This window comes from Pogona vitticeps, chromosome 2 (assembly GCF_051106095.1).
Source record: "Pogona vitticeps strain Pit_001003342236 chromosome 2, PviZW2.1, whole genome shotgun sequence".
In the NCBI taxonomy this organism is placed as follows: Eukaryota; Metazoa; Chordata; class Lepidosauria; order Squamata; family Agamidae; genus Pogona; species Pogona vitticeps.
In genome coordinates this window covers 125,417,386-125,443,487 of record NC_135784.1, presented here as the reverse complement: position 1 = coordinate 125,443,487, position 26,102 = coordinate 125,417,386, and the positions used below count along the sequence as shown (strand labels likewise).

At 41.5% G+C, this 26,102-nt stretch overlaps 1 protein-coding gene across 1 annotated transcript in view; it reads right to left on the bottom strand.

The window, feature by feature from the left end:
* The window catches only part of DNAH9 (dynein axonemal heavy chain 9), a 259,117-nt gene that overhangs the window by 105,757 nt on the left and 127,258 nt on the right, over positions 1 to 26,102 (bottom strand). The window contains exons 42-50 of the mRNA XM_072990379.2: positions 21,838 to 21,999; positions 21,072 to 21,268; positions 17,944 to 18,106; positions 16,990 to 17,113; positions 16,322 to 16,464; positions 15,490 to 15,651; positions 14,423 to 14,656; positions 6,270 to 6,530; positions 676 to 1,101 (exon numbers count right to left, since the gene is read on the bottom strand). Of these exons, the coding sequence (XP_072846480.2) occupies positions 676 to 1,101; positions 6,270 to 6,530; positions 14,423 to 14,656; positions 15,490 to 15,651; positions 16,322 to 16,464; positions 16,990 to 17,113; positions 17,944 to 18,106; positions 21,072 to 21,268; positions 21,838 to 21,999 (1,872 nt within the window). The remainder of the gene's footprint in view (positions 1 to 675; positions 1,102 to 6,269; positions 6,531 to 14,422; positions 14,657 to 15,489; positions 15,652 to 16,321; positions 16,465 to 16,989; positions 17,114 to 17,943; positions 18,107 to 21,071; positions 21,269 to 21,837; positions 22,000 to 26,102) is intronic.

Here is a 26,102-nt window from a genome sequence, read left to right as displayed (position 1 = left end):
AGTCAACTCCTCCATAAGCTCCATTGATTCAATGGGTCTACTTTAATTGTAATTTACTACACTAAGCAACAGAATTTCAGCCATAGATTATAGGAATTACCAATTTAGGTACTACTGCACGCTAATAATAGATAGGGAATAATGTCACACTGTGAATTTTGGCACTTTTAAAATACATCTTGTTGGAACTTGGAAACATTACTTTTTTGGACTACATCTCCCAGAATACCCCAGGTCTCATGGTCACTCGGGGTTCTTGGCAGTGCACTGAAAAAAAGTAACTTTGCCAAACTCAGGTCTAGTGTGACAGTTCTTCCTATAGCAGCAAGGACCTGGGCTTTATAGCTATTCCAAATTAGTATATCAAATTTCCCATTAATGGCACACTGCAAAATCACCCATCTCCTGGTACAGCGCCTGAGCGACAGAACACATGTTTGGCATGCATAAAGTCCTAGGCTGAAAGTCCCTACCAACTCCCCTGTATAAGGCGACATGAAAGCCCCCTGCTGGAGCCTATAGAGAGTCAGAACAGACAGCAACAGATTAACTAGAAGGACAAAGAGGCTGACCTTCCAGGGTTTCCGATGTTCTACTTAAAGCACCAAGGACCACTACGTACTTATTGAAAGATATGCCCATTTCACAGAACACCCTGTGCTTCTGTGGACTTACAGCAATTTTGGCCTTGATGTTAGCCAGCTTTTCCTGGGCAGCAGTGAGCTCAGCATTTGCCTTGCTGAGAGCCTGTCGCTTGGGCTCCACCTCACAGTAGACTTCGTAAAAGCGCACAATGTTGATGACCCAGGAGCAGAGACCAGCCGCTGCATAGGACTTGGAGGCCACCAGCTCAGGGCTGAACTGCGGATCCTGAAGATAGCTCTGCAGGGCCCGGAGGCAGTTCTCGGGTATGTTCTCCTTGTTGAAGTGGATCAGGGAGTCCAAGAAACTATCCACCTTGGCCATGGCCACCTTGGCTGCCTTCCAAGTCCGATCTTTTGGCACCTTCCCCCCAGGAGCTGTGAGCACCATCACAGCAGCGGTGACATTGCTGACAGCAGAAGGCGGTGATCCAAATGACTTCAATTCTGTCAGATTGGTCTGAAAAAGAAGGAAGGGTGGGGAGGGGGGGGGACAAGGTTGTTAGATGAAAATGAATGGGTTTTCTTTTTTACTTCACTGGTAATGGAGTCAGGCTCCGGAGCTATCAATCTGAGAGAAGAGCTTTGAAGTCAGGAGCAACACTCTGAATTTTAAATATTATGACTCATTCAGGGTAAAGCAATGAATCCCTCTAGTGGCACAGGGACCTTCACTGGCTTGCAAAAACGAGCGCCAGTTGTGTTCCTTCAGCATTTCAACCAACATGCTAAAATGGCACAACTAGATGACAGATTCACCCAGCATGGGGGAAACAAACAACAACAAGAAACAAGATTAACAGGTCCTAAAATCAACAGTGTGTATCTCAAACCACAAGACTGTCTTATAAAACTTTGCCCTGTTTAATGTATGGTGTGTTCAGGGAACACACCTTCTCTGCAGTTTTTCCATTGACACAGGGGAGCCAATTGTTAGCAGCAAAAAATCACTGTGCCCTTAGGAAAAAAAAATCTTTCTCTCCCCTAGATTCCTTTGGGAGCAAGGGCATTAGAAAATTAGCTTTACATTATAGTCGACCACTATGCCCTGACAGGCTCCCCATATGAACGCAGGTGCCCATGTGCCATCTAGATCCACCCACACAATCCTGTTGTTGTTGTTGTTGTTGTTGTTGCTGTTGTTGTTGTTGTTGTTGTTGTTGTTGTTGTTTTCAATTAGCAGGAAGCTGAAATCAGGGAAATAAACATGTTTTTTCTGGGGCCCCGAGAAAGCGTAACCACTGGCTGAGGGACGATGGTAGCTATAGTCCAGAAAACTAAAATGTCCAAGTTCTGGGGCGGTGCTCTTTGAACATGAGCCAGGCAAAGTTAGATCTTTTTCAATCCTACTTACATTTCAGTGGGTGAAGACCACATGTTTAATACTCCCACTAAAACCAATGGGATTTAAATGAACTTAATTTGACTGAGTCATGCTCTGTGTTTGTGCATCTTTTTCTCAGAGAACTGTATTGAGTTTTGCTTTTTCTCTTCTTTCCCAGAATAATCTTAATTATATAACCCCATACACATAAATGCGCACACACATGTACTATAGGCTTCCGTCACATGACACCTAGCTCTCATTAACTGAGAGCACTCATTCACTCAAACCTAAGAAATCAATGACCCTGAGTGACAAATGGGGGTATGCCAAAGGAGAATTCCACCCCACTCATCATGGGGCTGATAGGGTAGTTTGATAAGCAGGCAACTGTCAATGCACTGAGATGCCGCAAAGGAGGGAAGAAGCATAATGAAAGAGGAGCCATCACACCAAAGATCTGTGTCATACTAAACAGCCCTATCATGTTGACATCCTACAAATGTGAAAGCCCTGTCAGAATGAACTGTATTCCACACCATGCATTCCTGCCCTGATGGCCTCTCAGGATGTTTATTCTCTATACATAATCAACTCCATAGACGCTTAAGTCTACAGAGGGAAACTGCTCTGAACTGAAGCCACAAGGCACACAGAAGGCTACGCGCAGCATGAAGCAACCTAGAGATGGCCACTTTGTGAGAATATCCCTAAGGTCTTTCTGGGTTGTGATAGATTGTGTCAGGTGACATGAGCATTTTAGGCATAAAGCCAGATAGCTGTTTTGACAATCCCCCGTCGATCTCCGAGTCTGACCAACGTACACAGTTTAAGTGCATAGAAGAACATTCCCCTGTTTATATTAGACAGACAAGTCTGTCTCCAAGATTGATGTTGGGGCAAAACGGGCAAAAAAAAAAAAAGAAACCCACCGGGCACAAAACTGACGGGGTGGGAAGGGCACCCTCATCAATTCTGCTCCCTGAAAAAAATCCTGAGCAATTTTTCAACAGTTTTCACAGTCCACATGTACAAAGCCCACCTGGAGCACAGCGAAAGGTAAAACTGAAGAGGTTTCAGCAAATCTGCATGAAATGGAGCAGACTCCGTTATCAGTGCTCTGCTCGCAACCTTCCTCTTTCTGAGAATTTGCTTGATGCTGCTGGGAGAGATAGCCTGCCTCCGCTGCCTTCAGTGAGCACGAGAAGCCCCACAGTGAGAGCAGCTTGAGCTGCACTGTCAAATTGCAGCCCCGTACCTGAAAATACTGTGATGGTGGAGCAGAAGGGGTTATAGCTGTGCCGTGTTTTCAGGCTCTCTTCCCCCCCCCCATCCCCGTTAAACCCTTCTGGCAACGCTCCTCTCAAAGAAAGGTTCACGTGATTTGTCTGACAGCAGGCCTACCTGGAGCTGAAATGCTCTCATTTTTTTTCCTAGTTAGGAACAATGACATCTGTTTTAAGGCCATGAAGACAGCCGTCTGCTGTGCTTTGGGTTTTGGATTATTCCTGCAAACGGCTTACAAAAGAGTGTGTACAGCTGCAGAAGACCACCCTACGAGCTTCAGAAGGCAAAGGCTTCATTTTGGAAAAGACCTCTGGGGCTGGATGTGGATATGAGTGTGTGAGAGTGTGTGTGAGTTTGAGTGTGTGTGTGTGTGTGTGTGTGTGTGTGTGTGTGTGTGTGTGTGTGTGCACATGTGCACGTGTGTATCAACTACTGATTTGATATTGTTTTCAAAGTTGCTTGACAGAAGTTGCTCTACAGACCTGCTCACATAACCAGCCATGCACAGCAGCTGCAGCTGGTTGGATGGAAAAGGAACTAACTCCTTGTACATTCAGTTCAGAATACAAGAAAGCACTGAGTGCGTGCTGAGGCACTCGGCTGCAAAGTGCTTCCCTCAACCATCATATTGATTATGAACAGTTTTCTGAAATAGCAGAATGTTTCTTCCTTTCTCCCTGAAATACTTCCCTAATCAGAATTACTGTTCATCTAGCCCTTAAGAGTGAGGATGGGTACTAATTACTTATCTCATTTTATCTTTATGAGTATGCTGAGAGATGGGTAATTATTATTTACAGGCAAAAAAAGAGAAGGTGATGGTCTCAAAATGATCAAGCAAGCTCATGGCAGAGGTGGTGCAAGATCCAAGGTCTAAGCCTAACACTCTGTCTACAATTGTTTGGGTTTGTTTAAAAGGATGGAACAAATTGCTGGAGGAGAGATATAAAATGCTAAATGAAGCTTCTGTCTATGGAGGCAGTATATCTTAGAGCATCAGGAGTTGGTCATAAAGAACAGACCATGGTGTTCCCTTTATTATCCTCTTTGAGAACTTTGAAGGCTATCAGCCTAATATTTTACAAAAAGTAAATATTAGACTAGGATTTTGAATTCATCCTTGCCATCTGTTTCAAGCTATGAAAAGAGGTACTACACCAGCTTACGCAAGGTACCTATTTCCATCAAAACAACGGGGCAATATTGATCAGTGACCAAAAAGGTCCTAATCACCAGCCTCCCTTGCTGAGCAGAGTCATCATGAAAGCCAAATGGCAACTGAGTATGTTTTAAAAAGCCCTATGGTGTTCACGAACACCTGAGCATTAATGGGAAAAATATTCCACATGGGTGGCATTGTTCTAATTGAGCTCTTCATGACTAAAACTGATTAGACAGCAACACAAGTGAAACGCAAAGACAATGCAATCAGTTTTGACATCCACCAATCTTCCACCTCCTCCACCTTTTCCTGACAATCTATAATTTTCCAGTCCTTTCTGCTAAAGAGCTGTGCTTATTGTTCCGCTTGCCTGTGCTCTGCATGAAAAGCACAGTACAGATACATCTGTATTACTGGCTGAAACTTCTTATTAATAAACACACAAATAGAGCCAGTTATTCATGTCAATGGATGGGCTAAACTCTCTGACGCAGGTGAGGAGGAGGATGTGGTTTTTGGTGCTCTATAAATGCTGCCGCCTTTGTCTCCATGGAAGCTCCTGGCTTCCCATTAACCTTGCCTTAATGAGACGTTATACAGTTTCAGCATGAAACCTGAATTGATAGGATCCAAACATTTCCCTGTTTCATTAGTGTTTTGTTCCTGGGCAGACAGTTCCCAGCAGAGAATCACCACAAAACCAAATGTTTCTGTTTGTTCTCACTTACTTGGATTTTATGCATTTTCTATAGCCTGGCTATTACACAAAGAATTGAACATTTCCATCTGTGCATACATTTAAATGAATTTGATCAGTGACATAGTACTGATTCCCTGATCCCCAGTACATATTACACTATAGTAAGCAGATATTTCAAAGCTTACAATTTTGCACAAATAGTTCACTTATTTAAAATTACAGTATTATCTAAACAAGAACGACGTTTACATTGATCAACAACAAAACCCTTTTTTGGATGACTTCGTGAATAGAATCCTAAAGCTTTCCTTAAGTTCTTTCTTATTGACTTGTGACTGCCATACTAAAGTTGATAAGTGTAACACTTCCAGAAAGAGTTCTCAGATTCATAGAATAATTGAGTTGGAAGCACTCTATAAGGCCATTGAGTTCAACACCCTGCTCAACACAGGGATCCAAATCAAAGTAGTCCTGACATACAGTAGTCCAATTTTCTCTAGAAAGCCTTGAGCACTGGAGCACTCACCATCTCCTGAGGTAATTGGTTCCATTGTCATAGAGTGGTCTATCGACTAGATAGGCGGGATATAAATAAAATAAATAAATAAATAAATTAAGAAGTTTTTCCTAATATTCAGCTTAAATTTGGTTTACTGTAACTTGAGCCCATTTATGTGCCCTGCACTCTTGAATGAACAAGAACAGATAGTGCCCTTCTTCTGCATGACTATCTTTCAAGTAGTTGAAAAGTGCTGTCCTATCTCCCCTCAGTCTTCTTTTCTCAAGGCTAAACATGCCCAGTTATTTCTTTCTGTCTTTCCTCATAGAGCTTGATTTCCATCCTTGTTGCCCTCATCATGCATTCATGTGTAATGATTGGACTGCTCTAAAACAAAACCATAAATGTTTATATTTCATAAAACATAGTAATCAGAAGAGGCCAAAAGAAGTAGATTTTATTATTATTTTTGGAGTTGAGGGTTGGGTCATTGTTAAGAGTTTGATTTTCTCACATAGCGATGTTGCCATAAGTCAAAAGAACTATGCAGCTTCATCTTCTGCATGTCTTCTCTGAAGGAAGGCCTAGTTGTGTCCCATGCCGCAACCACCACCAGCCACTTCCTGTCATCATCCCACTTGCTAAAGAGCTGGTACCTTATTGAGCGTGTTCAGGGCTTCCTGGGCAGCAGCAAGGGCGGGCTCCGCTTTTTCAAGATCTTCCTCACAGTCCTTCTGCTTCTGTTGCACCTCTTGTGTGATCAGGGCCACTTTCTGCTCCTCCTCATCAGCGATGGCCTTTTCCTTACTGACTTTTTCCGTCTCTATACCCACCACTTGGATCAGCTTGTCTGCATCTTCATTCTTCTGCTTCAGTTCAACCTCCTGAGCTGCCAGCTTTGCTTTCAGATCATCTACCTGGAAAAGAGAACTTGGAATCAGCCTCACTGGACACTTAAGGCAAAACATATGGGAAGGGAGGGCAAAAGAGAGAGAAAGCACCCAACAGCTTTATAGCCCATGGATTCATCCCAATACAGATGGAAGACAAATTAATCAGTCCATAGTTTCAGGGTTTTAATGAATATTTTACTAGGAACTGAATATGCCAAACTGGAAAGTGAATAGCTACTATTCTGCTGAACTCAGCAACCCAGCAATCATCAGTGTTTTAAAATTATATCTAGTAAATGCTCTTCTTTTTTGTTGCACATGGTAAAATGTATGATGGAATACCAGTCAATAGGTTTCTGTGCCCCAAGCCCTTTCAAGAGTCAGAAAGATATTACACGGTGGCTGTATTCCAAGTCTAGACACATGAACTTTATTTAGTTCATGAGTGGGCATTTTGTGTCCCTTCCCCAGAGACTGTAGAATGACAAGCTCCCTCACCATTGGTAATGTTGGGAGCAGCTCATGGAAGTTGCAGTCCAGCCACATTTGGGAGGGCGCAATTTGTCCATCTCTGATTTAATCCTGCTGCTGTCCCACTGTTTAAGGACAAATCCTCTCTAACTTCAATATAATTCTCCCTTTTGTCCTCCTGCATAATCCTGCCCCTCTATGCCTCAGAAAAGACCACTGTCCTGGAAAATAAGCTTCTGTATGACTAGGATACTCATATAATCTTATTGCTAACCATATGCAGAATATCCTGGCAGTTTAATTCTGTAAAGCAATGGTTCCCTACCTTCGGTCCCCAAATATTTTTGGTCTACAATTCCATGAAGCCTCACCACCATCTGTGGTGGCAAGGGTTTCTGGGAGCTGCAGTCCAAGAATGTCCAGGGACCCAAGGTTGCCTACCGCCACTGTAGAGCGAAAGTGTGTTAAAGCATGCTGCTCATATACTGCCCCATAGTGCCTAAAGCACTCTCTGGGTGGTTTACAAGATAATTGTGCAGGCTATACATTGCCCCTCGAGCTAGCTGGCTACTCATTTTACAGACCTCAGGAGGATAGAACGCTGAGTCAACCTTGAGCCGGCTACCTGGGACTGAACTCTGGGTCAGGAGCACAGTTTTGGCTGAAGTACAGCAGTTTAACCACTGTGCCACGAGGCTCAAGAAGAACCACATTCAGCAAAGCAGTCTCCATTCTATGAAGTATCAACACCCTTCAGATGCATGCCTTCAGGTAGCTCAGGGGTCTTGGAACCATTTTGCTCAGCAAACTCAGGTTTCACCTGCATATCTGTTGCTTCCTCTCATCTCCATCTTGGCCCTCAAGGCTATCCACACGGAATCCAATACATGAACTGTACTATCCTTTACTATGCTGTGAATGACTTTTCTCTCCGTTATCCCATGATGAAAACATACAACTCTCACTGACTTTAAAAGAGATCATTATAGTTCAAGATGCTTTCTAAGTCCAAATTCCCATGCAATCTGAAAGTACTCCTACCCCTGCCACCCCAGTTACAAGCATTCATTCTCTGCCACCTCAAGATTCAAACATACACATTTGTCTCACGTAACTCTCACATACATTTTCTGTATGTTTGTGTGGGACTTAACGGTACATTGCCTGTCGCAGAAAGAATGGTAGGACATGAGATGTCGGCTGAATACATAAAACAATCTCTTTGGAGATTTTCAGTGAAAAAAGAATAAGCTTGTGCATGCTCTGGTACCCATGCTGTTTTTAAAATGAACAGTTCCCTACAGACCCTGTGAAATCACCACCTTCAGTTCCTCTACAAAAACATTAGAGTACTGCATAGAACAACTTCTTTCCATTTAACTTTCAAGTGTAAGCCCTCGATCCCCAGGGCACATCTTTGCCTGTGGGAAAACACAGATGTATAATTGGTCTGGGATTCCATGACAATTTCAGCACAGATTTTAAAACACCCTGTAATTGCCTAAAATAGATGGTGGGCATTTTTACGTGAGGACAGAGTGGAACCCTGCCCTTTGTCTATGCATTTACTCAACCACTAATCCATTTTCATCTCCTGTTGCTCTGCTGGAGCAGACAAAATTACTCTTGGCTTGCTGGGGGTTCATAGGCACTTCAATCAGCAAAACTCAGCATAAATTTTTTTGTTCGTTTAAAAATCTTTAGCGATTGGGGAAAATTGAAGGCAGATATGTTTGCTGGTTTTTGATATGGCTTATCGACTTCAGACTATGGTAAGTAATTGGGTGCTGAGCACATGTATGAATGGGAAGTTTATCGGGTTATAAACGCTGTAATGAAGCAGCCAAGGGATTGACTTGTCAAGCTCAACAGCTACACAAAAGAAAAGGATATAAACGCAATCCAATGGCTCTCATTTAAGATCCAATTGAATTTCCAGACAAAACCTTCTTTTAAAAAGCAGGAGCAGAGATGGTGAGCTTACAACAGAGATTGAAGGCTAGAGACTTAACCACAACAGAACAGAAAAATTTAAAAAGGAGGACCAAGTTATTAAGAACCAGCATTACATTTGAAAGCAGCTAAACCAAATGCATAGGCCATGGAAGAAAGGAAATGCAACCAATTAACAAAATTGTCCCTATGAACAGATCCTCTTGACGGATGAAGAAAAACTTCATAGAATGCAAACGTGGTCACCAACAATGAGCAAATTCTAAAAACCTTAATACTTGGGTCCAAGTGACACTTTATATACAGTGGTGCCTCGCTTAACGATGTTAATTGGTTCCCCAAAAAACATTGCTATGGGAAAACATCGCTAAGCGAAACACCATTTCCCATAGGAATGCATTGAAAACCGGTTAATCCGTTCCAATGGGAACGGATTACCATCCTTAAGCGAAAATCGCCATAGGAAACATCGCTAAGCGAAACAATGTTTCCCCCATTGGAATGCATTGAAGCCTATTCAATGCATTCCAATGGTTTTGCGATGTCCGTTTTTGCTATTTTTAAAGTGTCTTAAAATGTTCAAAAACTGTTTTAAATGCTTGAGATCGTTAGTGCACCTTGTAAAACCTTTGCAAACTTAATTTGGCTTTGTTCTGACTCTTCGTTAATTTTTGGTGAATTCCCCCCCCATTGGAATGCATTGAACTGTAGGTTTGACAGCTGAAACATCCCTAAGCAAAACAGGGGACCTAAACTGTCATCGCTAAGCAAGGCAAGGTCCCGAACATCGCTCTGCGAAATTTCCCCATAGGGAACATCGCTAAACAGAGTGCAAAATCGCTCCAAAAACCTTATCGCTAAGCGAATACATCGTTAAACGAGGCAATCGCTATGTGAGGCACCACTGTACATAAGTTGCTACAGTGGAGGGGAATACGTATATTTCCATGCTCACTCTTTTTCCTTCCTATGGCTTCTCACCCCTTTGTCCAAGGGTTTCAAGAGCATGCTTATCCTTGATAACCTGTGGAGGTGAAGCCATGGAGCAAGAAGCAAATCTGGAAGATAGATGTGATGCAGCCCTGGAATAGGAAATACTGCCTTCTTTCCATCACATTTGCACTTCTAACACTACCACCCGTGTTAGGAGTTTTTCTTTCAAAAGGGTCATCAAGCAAATCCATATTATATGAAGTCTAGACTTCACAGCATTCTTTGCTTGTCAAGCCAACAATACCCACCATTTTAAAAAGTTGCAAGTTTTTAAATGCCAAGTTTGGACACAGAAACCACACTAAGGCAAGCTAACATTGCATAACTAATTAGGGGAAGAGTGAGAAGGAACAAAGAGGGTAAGGAAGAGATGGTTTATGTTTTGACTTCATCTTATCTGTATCTAAATCATGTCTTTTTGAAAGAAAGCAAATGTTTTCCAGGGTTCCTATTCTCCAGAAATGAGGTACACTACTGAAGTCATATCCAGAAACTGCAGAGGAATTGGCTAGAAAATACAGTAATACCTGGCAAGGAAAAAAAAAGCAGAATAAATAATATCTATCAGGTTGGAGATACTGTTACTGGACCCTTGGTTCAGCTGTAGCATCTCTACCTGATTCCTTGCCAGAAAACTGAAACCCAAAACTGGTAACAATACAACGTTGGCTTCCTCTTTCCATTCTGGACAAACCCACAAGTTTGACAGAAGAAAACCAAGGTATTTGCATTCCTACGCACCTGAGTACAAATATTTGGCCCAAAAAATTAGCGTGTGCTGTTTTCACCTCTACTATAAATTTGTAAGTCTATTTAGAATTACAGTATTTAAGGGGGGGGGAGTGATTAGATTAAAAGATTGGTTGAATAAAATGAGATCGAAAGATCAAATGAAACAAATTCTTCAAAATAAGAATATATCATGGTTGAATTATATGCAGTTAGAAAGATGGACTAATGAAGGGGTGATGAAGTACAACAAAGGTAGAGAATGTACAAAATATGAACAATTTCTATTATCATATGAAGATATTCAGATGACTGAGTCAGAGAAGGGTGTAGTAAGTAAAATTTATAGACTCCTGCTAGATTTAGAAGAAGAGATTGAGAATGAAGGATTGAAGTTAGTGTGGGAACAAGATTTGGGAAAAAGAATAAATGATGAAGAATGGATTAAAATATGCAAAATGAGGGTTTTATGATTTATGTCATTGGGAATAAAAGAAATAATAAATTAGGCTTAAGGTGGTATTTGACACCGATAAAATTGAGTAAAATTAACTCTAATTATCTGAATGTCTCTTGGAAATATGAGAAGGAAATTGGTACATACTTTCATATGTGGTGGGAATGTGAAAAAGTACAAAGATTTTGGAAACTAATATTTAAAGAATTAACTGATATATGTGAAAGAGATATAGAATTTAATCCTGAGATAGCTTTGCTATCAATATTCGTAAATGTGGAATATGATATGATGACTAGAGAGTTGATTACCAACAGCAGCCAGATTAACAATAGCCAGGAACTGGAGATCAAAACTTGAATTTCAAATGGAAGAATGGGATAATGAAATATGGAACATTGCTATAAATAATAAATTAACTTGTAATTTAAAGGTTAAGAAAGGAGAGATTAAAAAATAATTTTTATGATATATGGGGCAGATTTCTTGAATATGTGCTAACAAGAGGAAAAGGGAAAGCTCCAAATCGGGAATCAATGCAGTTCTCGAGAAGTGGACAATAAAGGAAGAAGAATAAAGATGATGGAAGAAGAAGATTACTGCAGAGGTCCCGACTAGGGTGGCGGGGAACACAACTGATTTGTATTTTATGTTGTAATTTATTACAAAATTATAATAAATATTATAGAAATAAGAAAGGAAAAAAATTGTAAGATCGGTTTACTTTCTGTGCCTGCTCTGAGAACTATTAGATGGATCTGACATTATTGATGGGAAGAATAATAAAGCAAGCCAAACTTAGGTAAAGCCAGGCCTCTGTGACTCTCAGGGGAGAGAAGTTGGAGGGTGGAGGGAAATCCTGCAGGAAAAAATAGGAGCCATGAGAAAGAAAGAGTGTGCCCACAAGACTCTCAGCAAGCCTTTTTAATCCAGTCTCCTTTACCAAGCTTCAGTACGGCATACACTACATTAAAACGGTCAGCAATTAATTGCTAAGCAGAGGAAATTCTAAAATTCAATAAAACATTTTAACAAAGGCAGTGCTAAGAGGTTGTCTCAGATACAGGAAAACAAGTAGTATACAAACCTCTTGTCACTGTGAGAAAGGCTTTGAAAATAAAAGCGAAGCCTGCACAATGCTTCTTGTAAGCATGGGTTAGAGAGAGGGGGCAGGACGCCCTACACCTCTGGAAAGAAGAGTAGAACACCAGCAGCTTCCACAGAACTTTCCCAGAGGGAGGGTCCTTGGAAATGAGCAGCAGCATTTTGACAAACCCAAATCTTTCCAAACATGCATGATTTAAAAAGATGGAAAACGTGATTGATTTTCAAGCTGGAACAGCTGAGAGAGAATTAATGACTTGATGTTTCGGACTAGAGACAGTAGCTACATGTTCTCAAGTTGACACAATATGCTATTCAAGAAAGATCCTATTTACCTGAAGAGCTTGGAAGTGTTACCTTTTTAAATTTTAAGTCCCAGAACCTCCCAGAACCCCAGCAGAGTCTTGGGGTCTAACTTTCCCAAGCTCTGCAGCTTTACATTTAATAGTGCATTACAATAAGAAATTTACCCACAGAGCACCAGAAAATATCCTACTGGGGGACAGTAATCTTGGTTATCTTTTGAGATACCTTGTGTAACAGGCAGCCCTGACCTCACCTGTCCGTCACAGCTGGGCAGTGAATCATCAGCCAATGGGGTGACGAAGGGTGGGGCTGAAGAGGGAGGAGCTGGAGGGAAAAAAAGGTGTGAAGAGAGTGTGGGAAATCAGATCTGGTGTGAGAGAGAGAAAGAGCTTGTTTAGAGGCCTGTGTGCCTACATATTCAGTGAGAGAAAGTCTGTGATTGATTAAATAAGATACGGTGATTGACATCTTGATTAGCTAATTGTGATTTACATATTTTATTTTGTTATTTCAATAAACCTGTTTTGTTTTGAAAGAAACCTTTGTCCTTCTTAAATAGTCATTACAATTGGTGGCAGCAAGTGTGAAGTGGGGTGGTGGGCTTTCTGAGGGACCTGAGTTGGCAGTGACATCAGAGTGGCCTGCTACGTCACACCTTGCATTTTGCAAGACCTGACTTTACAACTGAAAGGCAGAACATAAGTACTCAAAATGAAACAAAACATCCATTTCCAGACAAAATATTCACAGAGCATGGCCCATTTAAAAAAATAAAGAAAACACAGATGTCTTAATAGAAGTGAGTGTCTCTGAAGTAAAGTTCAATAGTTAGCAACCGGTTGTCTTAGGGAACCACTCCAGGAAGATCACAAAGAGCAGTGGGCCGGTACCTCAAAACCCATACTCTTTAAAACTGCTCACTCTCCTAATTTGTTTCTCCAACATCTTTCTGGCCTCTCAGTTGCCAAGTGGAGAACCAAGAAACACATTTCCATAGCGCAGATTTACCCAGTGAGCTTTCTGTTGCTCCCCAAGGTAAAATGTGCATTTGTGTTGCTCTTTTAAAGGGACCAGAATTTTTAAACCAATTCAGGCACCTAGTTTGGGAAGACCCACCTTTTTCCTAAACGATATGCGCAGAACCTCCATGCTCCTGTTCCAATTAAAGCGGTAAGGAAACAAGAAACCTAATTATCACAGCTCATGCTGTGTATTTTTTTTTCACAGCATTTGTAGAACTTCTTAAAAATGGAATTCAAACAAGGCCACAAAGCTACTTTCCGATGTTCATAAATATTTTAAGATTAACCGTAAAACGTCTACTTGTAGGACAATGTGTCATGAAATATGCAAGTTTTCATCATGAAATAAGCAAGTGCTTCTAGGAGCAATAGTGCAGCTCTGAAAAAAAAATTCACCAAAAATAAAAAATTTCCGCTTAGGTCAGATTTCTAGATACAGCTTACAGCTATTCAAGATCAGCTCCCTCCTCGCCACACAGAAACACACATGGGGAAATTCTAGTACATGTTCCAAGATACTAAGTTAGTCTGCTCATTAGAAATGACCACAACTGTCCCAGACCACAACTGTCCTAGACAAATCCTCAGTGTCTCTTTAAGGAACATGGCAGTTGCTCAAGTAGAAAAGTAAAAGATGACATGGGTGAGGATTTTCCTCCATCCCCTATTCTACCATGTCCAGATCAGGCAATAGGTCCAACCACCATCTGCTCCATAAATTAGCTGATACAGTGATTCTTGGGGGCTTGACAATGGCCCCACGAATGTGTCATCCTTGTGTGTACAGAAGGGTTAGTGTATTCACTTCCTGCCTCCTTCTACTGTACTTATAATGCCTGCATAATTTTCAAGCCTCCCTTTGAGTCACAAGTGCTTCTCACCTGTGCAGATGTGCTCCTGAGCTTCTGCAGGCCATTTTCTAGACGTTCCATCTTTGCTTTCAATTCCTTCTCCTTTTTAGACAGCAAATTCTGATAGAGTTTGATTTGCTCCAGGAAAGACTTGGGGGTGGTGTAGTTATAACGACGTTCATTAGTCAGGTAAGAACGGGATATCTCATTAACACTGGTGTGCACGTATGCCATGAATTTGCTTATAGATTCTTTCACAGAAGGCTTAAAAGCAAAATGCAAGAGAAGATACTTCAAGCAAAATAACCAAGCAGTTTGATATATTTCAAGGGAAATAATTGAACAGCTAAATGCCCTATGGATAAAATCTTAAACTCGGGGCATTTTTCACCATGCCTCACCACTATAACAAAACAGTATAAAATGGGGAAAAAAACCAGACCCTTCCTCAATTATCTTCTCAAGAATTTGTTTCGATCCTGACATTTCTACATGGGCTAGGTTGTTTAAAAACATATTTTACAGCTTATTATGATGTGTGTTTGTGTGCATACAGTAGAGATGGATATGAATTAAAAACAAATCACCAAATTCTTTAAAAAATTGCTAACTTGTTAATTCATTTTTGTACAAATCAATGCCCTGATAAATATGGATCAATGAATTTTTAGTGATTTTTAATTCGGTGATTCATTTGACTATAAACACACTATAAAGCACCTAGAGACACCAAAATTGCACGGAGGTTTCCTCTGACTCTCCCCTACAATCCCTCTAAGTTTGTCAAGGTTTGGTTTCCCCAAGTCAACTGCTAAATGACACTTTCCTGGAGAGACCCACTTTGTGAGTGTATAACCTGGGTGTCTGAAACCCAGACCTAGTGAAATGTCTCCTCAGTGTATGTCTACACGGAACAGAACTTAAGAAAGTTACTCTTTTTTTAACTACGATTCCAAGAGATGGCGGTTGTTGGAAGAAAAATCAAGCTCTGATAAAGTTTACCATACATAAATCACAAAGTAAAATTTCCCCTGTCTGGCAATGAACCAAGATGTCAGAGAGAGTAATTATGAGGCAAGCCTCAGTTTATTGTTTACCTCAATGGTTTCTGTCCCTTGCAAGAAGCGCAAGCTGACAGACTCCAGCGCTTCTTGGGGCCATTCATGGAACCAGTCTATTGATGTGCAATTCACAATGGCAGGGAACTTCCGACTGCGAATTCTCAGCTTGCTCCCCACTGGGGAAAAGCAAAGAGCAACCTGGGGAAAGGCAAAACCAGCAATGGGAAATGAAGATAGAAGCATAGGAAGCGGCCTTATTCTGAGTCAGACCATCCATTCATCTAGCTCAGTCCTGTCAACCCAGTCTGGCAGCAGTTTGCTAGGCTTCCAGCTAGCAGGAAGTCCTCCTGCCCTGCTTAGGGATGCTAGAGGCTGAACTCGAGACCAAATGGGTGCTCTGCCACAAAGTGATGGCCCTTCTTTCTAACCAGACAAAGAAAAATACAGAAAGTTGTTGTGGAAGTGTAACTTCATTTTATGGCTTTTAAGTCGTAGCAGAAATGAGCTCAATAAGTCCTCCGAACCTGCATGGCTCAGGACCACAACATGGAAACAGTAAGGCCTAACATCTATGGCTTTCCTAAAGAGTCATTCCTGTCCAGAACCCGAAATAAATGCATGGTTGTTATTCTCATGTTAATGCAGGAACCAGAAGTCTTCCCTGGAGGTACAATTTGTATTGCAGGGATATTACATATTCTCTACAATGAAATGGTAATATTTCACTTCCCTGCATGAACACATTTGGAAGGAAATGATTATAAAATTATTACTTGAAAAGCCCACCACCAGAAATAGCTGCCAGAACCAAAAGAGCATTTCCTTTTGCAAACACAATGGAAAACGAGAAAGCCAATGACAGTAATACCTTGAGCTGCCGTCTAACACGGTCAATGAAAAATTTCCAACAAGCCTCTCTGGTATCCATCAGTCCTTGGGCTTTTACTTCATTCCTCATACTACTGATGATATTCTCAACTTCGTCATCAGGGAAAAGATCAGGGATTTCTCCTGGGGGGAAAAGCATATCAATTTCCAGTGATGCTCTTTGACCCAAGGCAGTTGTAGAATGTCATTAGGTAAGATCCCAAGGAAAACATATTGAACTATGCCAAGAAACTCACTTTCACCATCAAGGGCCTCTGAATAAGCTCACAAAGACCCCAAAGACCCAGCCGCCATCAAGGATTCTGGGAGCTGAAGTCCAATACATTGGTGGTACTAAAGATTGAGAACTATTGCCATAGGGGACATTACAAAAGCTAAATTAACTAAAGAGAGACACCCGGATAAGATTCCTAGAACTAGTACAAGATATATTCTGAGAGTATATGCTGTCAAGGGTGTTCTATACAGCTTAAAAGATGCATTCCAGGAGTGTGAGAAAGGGAATCTAAAGGAATTTTTTTCCTGACAAACAATGGCACCTGAACAAAGGCTGGGATTTCAAAAGGGTAAATGTTTTCTCTAGAGAACATTTCATAATTTTAATCTGTTGTTGCCTACATATGAAACTGAAATTACTGAGATCCATACCAGAAGCCAGTAAGTCGTTGACCAAAACTAGGAACCTCTCATCTGCCACTTGAGCATCTGTCATCAGAAAGACTGTCCCCACATTTTTCATTCCTGCTGTAATGCACTGGGATGCCAGGTCTGCCTGTAGGTCAACGAAAATGTTATATTTCAGCATGGAAGAGTCTGAAAGTATCATTTTCTTTCCTATGTTTCCATGTGCTGTTGTTGTGTGCCCAACAATTAACAACAGGAGTGACGTTGTAGTCAGAAATATATGTACAGTATTCCACCTTGCAGAAATGGCAGTAGATTAGGTTTGATTATGAATTCAGTCATCAACGTGGTTAGAATCTCCCTCACAACAGATGACTATATATAATATAGTGAGGGAGATTCTAACCACGTTGATGACTGAATTCACAATCAAACCTAATCCACTGGCATTTCTGCAAGGTCAAATACATGTGTTTCTGAGTTCGACTACAATGTCATTCCTATTGTTAATTGTTGGGCACACCACAACAGCACATAGGAACATAGGAAATAAGACTATACAGTACTTCCAGATTCTTTCTCAAGAAGTAGAAGAGCACAATTCAAAGTTTATTGTTCAAGCCACTTTAATTGTTGAAGACCTTTGCTAAATCATTCTATTGACCAATGCTAAATGCAAAATGCTATATACAGAACTGAGGAAGATCATATACTGTACTGTGACAAACAGACATTTTTCACCACTTGAGGGAGCACCTCAAAATATGTGAAGTAAGCATATCGTCTAGTGTAAGCAAATGCCCCATCTTGCAGGGTATAAATTAAATATGTTTAGATTTCAGATGAAGTCTTACCTTAAGCATGGATAACAGACAAAAGGAAGTTTGATATTCCCCCTCATTCCTTTGGGTCTTCTCTGAGGAGAAAATCGGGCTATAAATATTTTCAAATAAATAGAAATCTTTATGAGCCTCTTACCTTCAAGTCAGGGATCCCATAGCCTTTCCTCAAGGTGATTTGGAAGACCTCCAATGAGCTAATGAAAGCTGCCAGTCTTGTCAGGCTCTGCTTTCCACTTCCACCCACTCCAACCAGCAACGCATTCCCTCTGGGAGATTCCAGGATACGATTAATTCGGCAGCTAAATAGAAAGATATGCTTCTTGATAAGCATTTTTTTCTTCTGTGGTACATTTTACTTACAGGACACAGAGAGTAAACTGTTAGATTCAGAAGTACGTAGGTGCAAAATATCAGCCCAGAAAAGAAAACATCATCAGCAGTATCAACTTCATGACATTTTGAGTTCCCTTTGGCCATTTCTTCGGTGTGGTTAATGTGTCATCTCTTCAACTAGGACAGAACCTAATTACGCTTCTTTGTAAACGTAAGTAAACTATTTGAGCAATCACAAAAACTTCCTAAGCTATATCTAACCAACAAACCATGCTTTACCAATTCATTTGTTTCAGACATCGTATGGAGTCTGAAATTTATGGAAAATGAAGTTTGCACTTGGTGAATTTTTATGGCTAGGAGAAGATTCTTAAGTGGGTTACATCTTCCCTGTAGAAAAAGAAAGACAGAACTGAAAAGCTTTCTCAGGCAGGAAGTCCTTGGACCTACCTACAAATTCCTAGCTTGTCTTCCCACCTGAGATACAGAATGTTGGTAGTGACTGGGTGCAACATCACACTGAAGATGTACAGTAGGATCCCCATATTCATGGAGGATCAGTTCCACAATCTACCATGAATCCCTGAAACCATGGACACAAAGGAACCCTATATACAACATACAACCAGGACAAAGGCCACAAGGGGTGGGGCACAAGCGAAAAGCAGGCAACCTTATACTGTATGTTGTATATGGGGCTGCAGCAAACTGCAGATAAGTGAAACTACAGATATCAATTCCCACGGACATGGAAGTCCTACTGTACAGCTTTAAATGGTGGGAAGGGAAGGAAGAAAGAGGGACCTTCAAGTCTCCAAGGCTGTAATTTATCTGTTCTTCTTCCTTCAACCCAGATTACTATTCTTAGTGTTGCTAATGTCACTTCCTACTTTTTCAGATTTCCTAATTTCCTACTTTTTCACACTGCTTTCATAAAAAATAATTTCAGCAAATCATGGGCATGCAAAGGAGAGCCTCAAAATTTGTTAGCATTTAGTAAAGGCAGAGTTTGGCTTGTAAGCTAGTAATAGTGCCTCTAATAATGAAATCATTATCTCATGCACAACATTTGTTTCAAGCTTCCTTGCTATGAGAAAAGGAAGTATTTCTTAATAATCAAGGCTGCATTTATGTACAACAATATGCAGAAACAAAAACACAAATGCAAAATAGCATCAAATAACATAAAACATACTATCCAAAAGAAAAATAAAACCCATCTGGGGACTTTTTTTTTTAGTGCCCAAAAACTTTTCTCTGCCTCTATTAAATGTGCTCATTAAAAGCAGGTCGTAATACCTCTGCCTTCCATCACTTACTGCAAATAGAAACAGATGCTAGGATGCAGCAGGTGGTGGTGAGTACGTCTTTATAATGGATGCAGTTTATTGAGAAAGCACCAGCGGCTTTCACCTACAAAAAGGAGTAAGATGGAAACATCTAACCTGTGTGGACCAGTGCACATTCAGCTTGATCAGAAGAGAAAAAAAACATCACCCTGCTTTTTTGTCCAGGTTGAAAGGTAGCCTCCCAAAGGGGTCACGTGAATCAGAACACCGTCACAGCTTTCTGCTTTTCTAGGGAGAACAAGGACCTTTCACCCCAGTTCTGAGTTCAGGCTGCAACTAGATAAAGTAGGCCTGACATCTGGCTAATGCCTGGAGAGTCTCTGAAACATGTCTTGCTTATATAAGGTTCTCACACAAAGTCGCTGTGGGTGCCTGCTTTCTTGCACTGAATGCCAGATCAGAGTACAGCCTGGTCGGCACGACACCAGTGAAGATAAAATGCTCGCTAGTAGCCAAATGGAATAAAAGCACTGTGGCATGCAACAGCACGATGTACTATTGTACTAGACATCAAGGCCCTCTGGTGCAAGAAATGAAAGGACGCTGCACTCCCCAGAACACAAAGGAACACAGCAGCGAGAGCAAAGGATTGTACGGATTGCTCGCTTTTGTGACTGCGATTGAATTTGCTCCCTGAAGTTGCAGAAACAGCCCGCCTGCCCCCCTCTTGCCACTTTCTAATGAAACAAGTTGCACTTTGTAGCACCTGGGAGGGGAGATGGGGGTGATCTGGGTTTCTGAAGCACCTGCATTCAGGTCACTAAACTCGGGCAACCCAAGCAAAGTCTGTTTGGAGCTATAAATTGGTGGCTGCATCTTGGTCCTGGACAAGTTTAAGGAAAAAACTGGAGACACGCCTACCCCACGTATCATCTCAGTTGATTTATTTACACATGCATGTATTGCAATCTGTTGTTTTTATAATGTGGCCTTCCTGATGTTGCAGGGACACCAGATGATAAACGACACAGCTATCTTAATAAATGAGGATTTGAGCTGGTCATCACTCAAGCGGATATATTTGCAAGCAAGGGTTCACCTAAAATTTCCCCTTCCTCTGAAGGACTGAAGAGAGGGTTGTAAGCATCCACAAAAAAGACTCACACACCATGAACAAGAGAGCTCTGATTTTAAATAGCTGATCAATGAGAAACAATAATTTTCGGATCCTTTGCCCAGAGATCTCAGGCCAGAAACAAATTTAAAAATCTTCCATAATGCAAGCTGAAAGCAGGCTAACGTTGCAGAGAGGTGACTGAGACAGTCTTTCTGGATTTGCAAAATAAGACTTCAAATTCTGTACTCCAGTCCTGAACATCAATCACCAATCAAAGCAAGCTAATTTGCATACATTGAAGAGTGACAGAAGCTCCTGCTGTGACACACAGATAATTTCAGCAGTGAAGAATTTTCCTCTCCTAATCACTGGCTATTTCTAACATCTGTTTCTATTTTTAAGAGGCATTGGTCACCCATTGCTCCCTTACTTCAAAGTGGATTTCAAATATGACTTCATACAGTTACCCATCCCAAATTAAGGGAAAGCATACAAGGATTCCAAAATACAAGATTTTCTCCTTACATGTGGCACATGGCATCTTCAAACAGCACCAGGTTCATGGCAGCATTGACTTCATTATAGTTCTCCAAGGCTTCCACTAAGATTTGGTTCAATACTTCCCAGTTCTGGACAGGCATGTACTTGGGCTCCCCAATCCCTTTTGCAAAATGACAAAACACGTTCATCTTCCTTGTCTGTTCCAAGGTCTCTTCTATATCCTAACAGGGACAAAGGGGACAAAGGTGAAACCACAAAGATGAAACCTGCTCAAACACAGCAGAAAAAAAGTCATCAAAAATATCATCAGGCATCAGCTACCTCCTGGCTCTTGAGAAGAGAAACAACAGAATTGCTTGTGTCCAAGCTCCCTTCCACCATCTCTCTTTCATCCAACACAATGCAACATCCTGCTTTTTACTCTCTTTTTTTGCAAAGATGATCCTTTTTAGCTTCTTTCTCTCTCTCTCTCTCTCTCTCTCACACACACACACACACACACACACACACACAGAGAGAGAGAGAGAGAGAGAATATGGTGCTTACTTAAGCCCAAAGACAGTTCTCATAGTGGTGGAGCAGGCAGTAACACATTCTACAGCTACATCTCCTTCTCAAGAACTGCACACGATTTCTAAACTGCCCAGCATTTTCTCACATCAAAGAGGAGAAATGATACAATTCAGGCTTCTGTGCACAACAGCTTCTGAAGTGCCCATGTTACACAATTTGTTTTGGCCAAGAATGTAATGCTCAGAGAGATTACCTGAACTGGTTCTAGATCACTTACATCATAAAATTTCTTTGTAGTCTCTATTTGCATTTTTTCAAATACGGTGAAGTCCTTTTCATCAACCATCTTATCCCGATAAACCCGACTGGATTCATGCAAGTAGAGCTTTACTAAGTCCTGGGGAGTTTTCAGGCATTCAGGAGTTGAAAACAAAATACCCTGGAAGAAAGAGGCATACATGTTGTGATGGTACAGACATAACTCTGTAGATATAACAATGCAACTGAAATGAAATATCCAATGGCAGTCCGTGCTACTATCGCCTTAATGGGAGTGTCATTCATCCCAGTTTATTCTATACTGCACCACTAAAGATTTGCATGACACGGACTATCTTGGAATCCCTCTCATTTCAGGCTGCATTCTGAGGCTACAAGTCCACTAGTGAACAGCTTAGAAAGTAGCATAGTGCTACAGCAATACAACAACCTAGCATAGATATTCCGTTATATCTGAAATAGCACTGTGTCATTTAGGATAGTTTTTTTTAATTTTGAGAAGATGAAAACAGAGGAGAGGGTTTCTCTGCAGTCCTTTCTATTGTAAACCCACTTTAGTTGTCACCAAAGAGAACGTCATCTACAGTTCTGTTTGGGAGTGAATTAAGCATCCACAAAGACTGCAGAAAGGGATAATTAGAAGCACTCCCAATTGCACCAATAAACTTCAGAGCTGTGCCAGAAAGGAACAGAACAGCTTGCAAAAGAGGCAAGATATATCGTTCTTAAAACACATGTGGTCACCAGAAAATAAGGCAAACCAAACCACACCAAAAGTGAACTGAAAAGCAAGCTATATGCTCATCTGATTGCCCCCTTACTGCCATTGTGGCAAGCATATTTATACTACCACTACCACTACCACTACCACTACCACTACCACTACCACTACCACTACCACTACCACTACCACTACTACTACTACTACTACTACTACTACTACTACAATCTCCAGAAGTTCAAATGTAAGACTTCTGGCTGAATTCAAAACAGGGAGAGAGAAAGGGGGAAGCCAAAGGAGTGAGAACATTTCTTACCAGAGTGTCTGAACTAGGATAAACAGCCCCCATTAGCTATGTCATGTAACCCTCATTTCCCCGGCAGTATTGCATGTAAGGTTGCAACATATTCAATATTATCACATGATCTAAGGCTGAGTTACTGAAACAAGCCTCTGGGCTAAGCTCTGATCTGTCTTGTCACTGCATCCTGAATATTATAAAAACCCAAATAAGCCCACTGTCATCCTCATGTCCTGACCGCTAATCTGCAGTGCCCAGCTGGTAAGGGAGCAAATCCAACAGGACTTTCCGGAGGGACCAAATAAAAAATACAAACAACTGTCTTGGGTTGATATACATTGATTATGGAAGAAAGGACTTCAATGGATCAAGCAAAGAAAGGGTCAGATTACAAGCCAAACTACAGTATATTATAAATTGCAGTCCTACTGAGGTATCATTTCAAACAAGGAATAGTTGAAAAAATAGTATGAAAGAATAATCAAAATCAGGTTATCAGGGATCAATCAAGCAGGAAAACACAGGACAAGAGAAAATGGCAGCAGAGACCAAGTGGCTCATGGACTGACAAAACAGGCAGAAGGTTCAAGATGCAAAGCAGAAGTGTCTTCCCTATAATTTCCTCAGCCATCAGCTGAACCTCTTCTAGTGCAGCTAGGCTATAACCCTCTGAGGACTCAACTACATGATTTCTAGCATCACACACACCCCCGAGAGCTTGTACAGTGGTGCCTCGCTAGACGATAATAATCCGTTCCACTCAAATCGCTGTTTGGCGAAATCATTGTCTAGCGAAAAGCATTTCCCCATTGGAATGCATTGAAACCTGTTTAATGCGTTCCAATGCGGAAGAATCGTCGTTGTCTAGCAAAGATTGGTCATAGGAAAGCCGCTTTGCAAACCGCCGATCAGCTGTTTAAATCACTGTCTTGTGAAGCTTAAGTCCCAAAAACACCTGTTTTGTGAGCACGGAGGGAGCTGTCAAAATCATCATCTAGTGAAAATTGGTTTGCGAAGTAGGGACCAAACATTGTCCAGCGAAATTCCCCCACAGGAATCACTGTTTTGCGAATCACTATAGCGATCGCAAAAAGTCAATGTCTAGCGAAAAAACTGTCATGTGGGGTAACTGTCTAGCGAGGCACCACTGTAGTTTGGCACTGTGGGTTTCACAAAGCATCACCAGCCAGAATATAAACCATCAGCCAGACATCTCCACCCTCCAGTTGTCTAGTGACAACAGCTTTCAACAAAAGTTACTTCTTCAGCATTTGAGACATTTAAAATGTAAACATCCAACTCCAAACTGTTCATATGTGGGAAGATTTGTAGAATCTTGGCATCATTCTGTTTTACCTCAATCAGGGAACTTAACCTTTTTTTCCTCATATGAAACCCCACCCCCACCCCAGGTCTTCCACAAAAAAAAGCCTTTGGCAATCTGGCAGAGCTCTGAAGTTGCAAACTGACTTTTAATTCTATTACTCTTTTTGGCGGCGTCGTTTAGTCATTTAGTCGTGTCCGACTCTTCGTGACCCCATGGACCAGAGCATGCCAGGCCCTCCTATCTTTTACTGCCTCCCGGAGTTGTGTCAAATTCATGTTGGTTGCTTCGCAGACACTGTCCAGCCATCTCATCCTCGGTCGTCCCCTTCTCCTCTTGCCATCACACTTTCCCAACATCAGGGTCTTTTCCAGGGAGTCTTTTCTTCTCATTAGATGGCCAAAGTACCGGAGCCTCAGCTTCAGGATCTGTCCTTCCAGTGAGCACTCGGGGTTGATTTCCTTTAGAATTGATAGGTTTGTTCTCCTTGCAGTCCAGGGGATTCTCAAGAGTCTCCTCCAGCACCACAATTCAAAGGCATCAATTCTTCGGCGGTCTGCTTTCTTTATGGTCCAGCTTTCACTTCCATACATCACGACAGGAAAAACCATAGCTTTGACTATTCCGACTTTTGTTGGCAAGGTGATGTCTCTGCTTTTTAAGATGCTGTCAAGATTTGTCATCGCTTTCCTCCCAAGAAGCAGGCGTCTTTTAATTTCGTGGCTGCTGTCTCCATCTGCAGTGATCATGGAGCCCAGGAAAATAAAATATGTCACTGCCTCCATATCTTCCCCTTCTATTTCCCAGGAGGTGATGGGACCAGTGGCCATGATCTTAGTTTTTTTGATGTTGAGTTTCAGACCGTTTTTTGCACTCTCCTCTTTCACCCTCATTACAAGGTTCGTTAATTCCTCCTCACTTTCTGCCATCAGAGTGGTGTCATCTGCTTATCGGAGGTTGTTGATATTTCTTCCGGCAATCTTAATTCCGGCTTGGGATTCCTCCAGTCCAGCCTTCCGCATGATGTATTCTGCATATAAGTTGAATAAGCTGGGGGACAATATACAGCCTTGTCGTACTCCTTTCCCAATTTTGAACCAATCAGTTGTTCCATATCCAGTTCTAACTGTTGCTTCCTGTCCCGCATATAGGTTTCTCAGGAGATAGACAAGGTGGTCAGGCACTCCCATTGCTTTAAGAACTTGCCATAGTTTGTTGTGGTCCACACAGTCAAAGGCTTTTGCATAGTCAATGAAGCAGAAGTAGATATTTTTCTGGAACTTTCTGGCTTTCTCCATAATCCAGCGCAAGTTAGCAATTTGGTCTCGAGTGCCTCTGACTCTTCGGAATCCAGCTTGTACTTCTGGGAGTTCTCGGTCCACATACTGCTGAAGCCTACCTTGGAGGATTTTGAGCATTACCTTGCTAGTGTGTGAAATGAGTGCAATTGTGCAGTAGTTGGAGCATTCTTTGGCACTGCCTTTCTTTGGGATTGGGATGTAGACTGATCTTTTCCAATCCTCTGGCCACTGTTGGGTTTTCCAAACTTGCTGGCATATTGAATGTAGCACCTTAACAGCATCATCTTTCAAGATTTTAAATAGTTCAACTGGAATGCCATCACCTCCACTGGCCTTGTTGTTAGCCAGGCTTTCTAAGGCCCACTTGACTTCACTCTCCAGGATGTCTGGCTCAAGGTCAGCAACTACATTGTCTGGGTTGTCCGAGATATCCACATCTTTCTGATATAATTCCTCTGTGTATTCTTGCCACCTCTTCTTGATGTCTTCTGCTTCTGTTAGGTCCCTCCCATTATTGTCCTTTATCATGTCCATCTTTGCACGAAATGTTTCTCTAATATCTCCAATTTTCCTGAACAGATCTCTGGTTTTTCCTTTTCTGTTATTTTCCTCTATT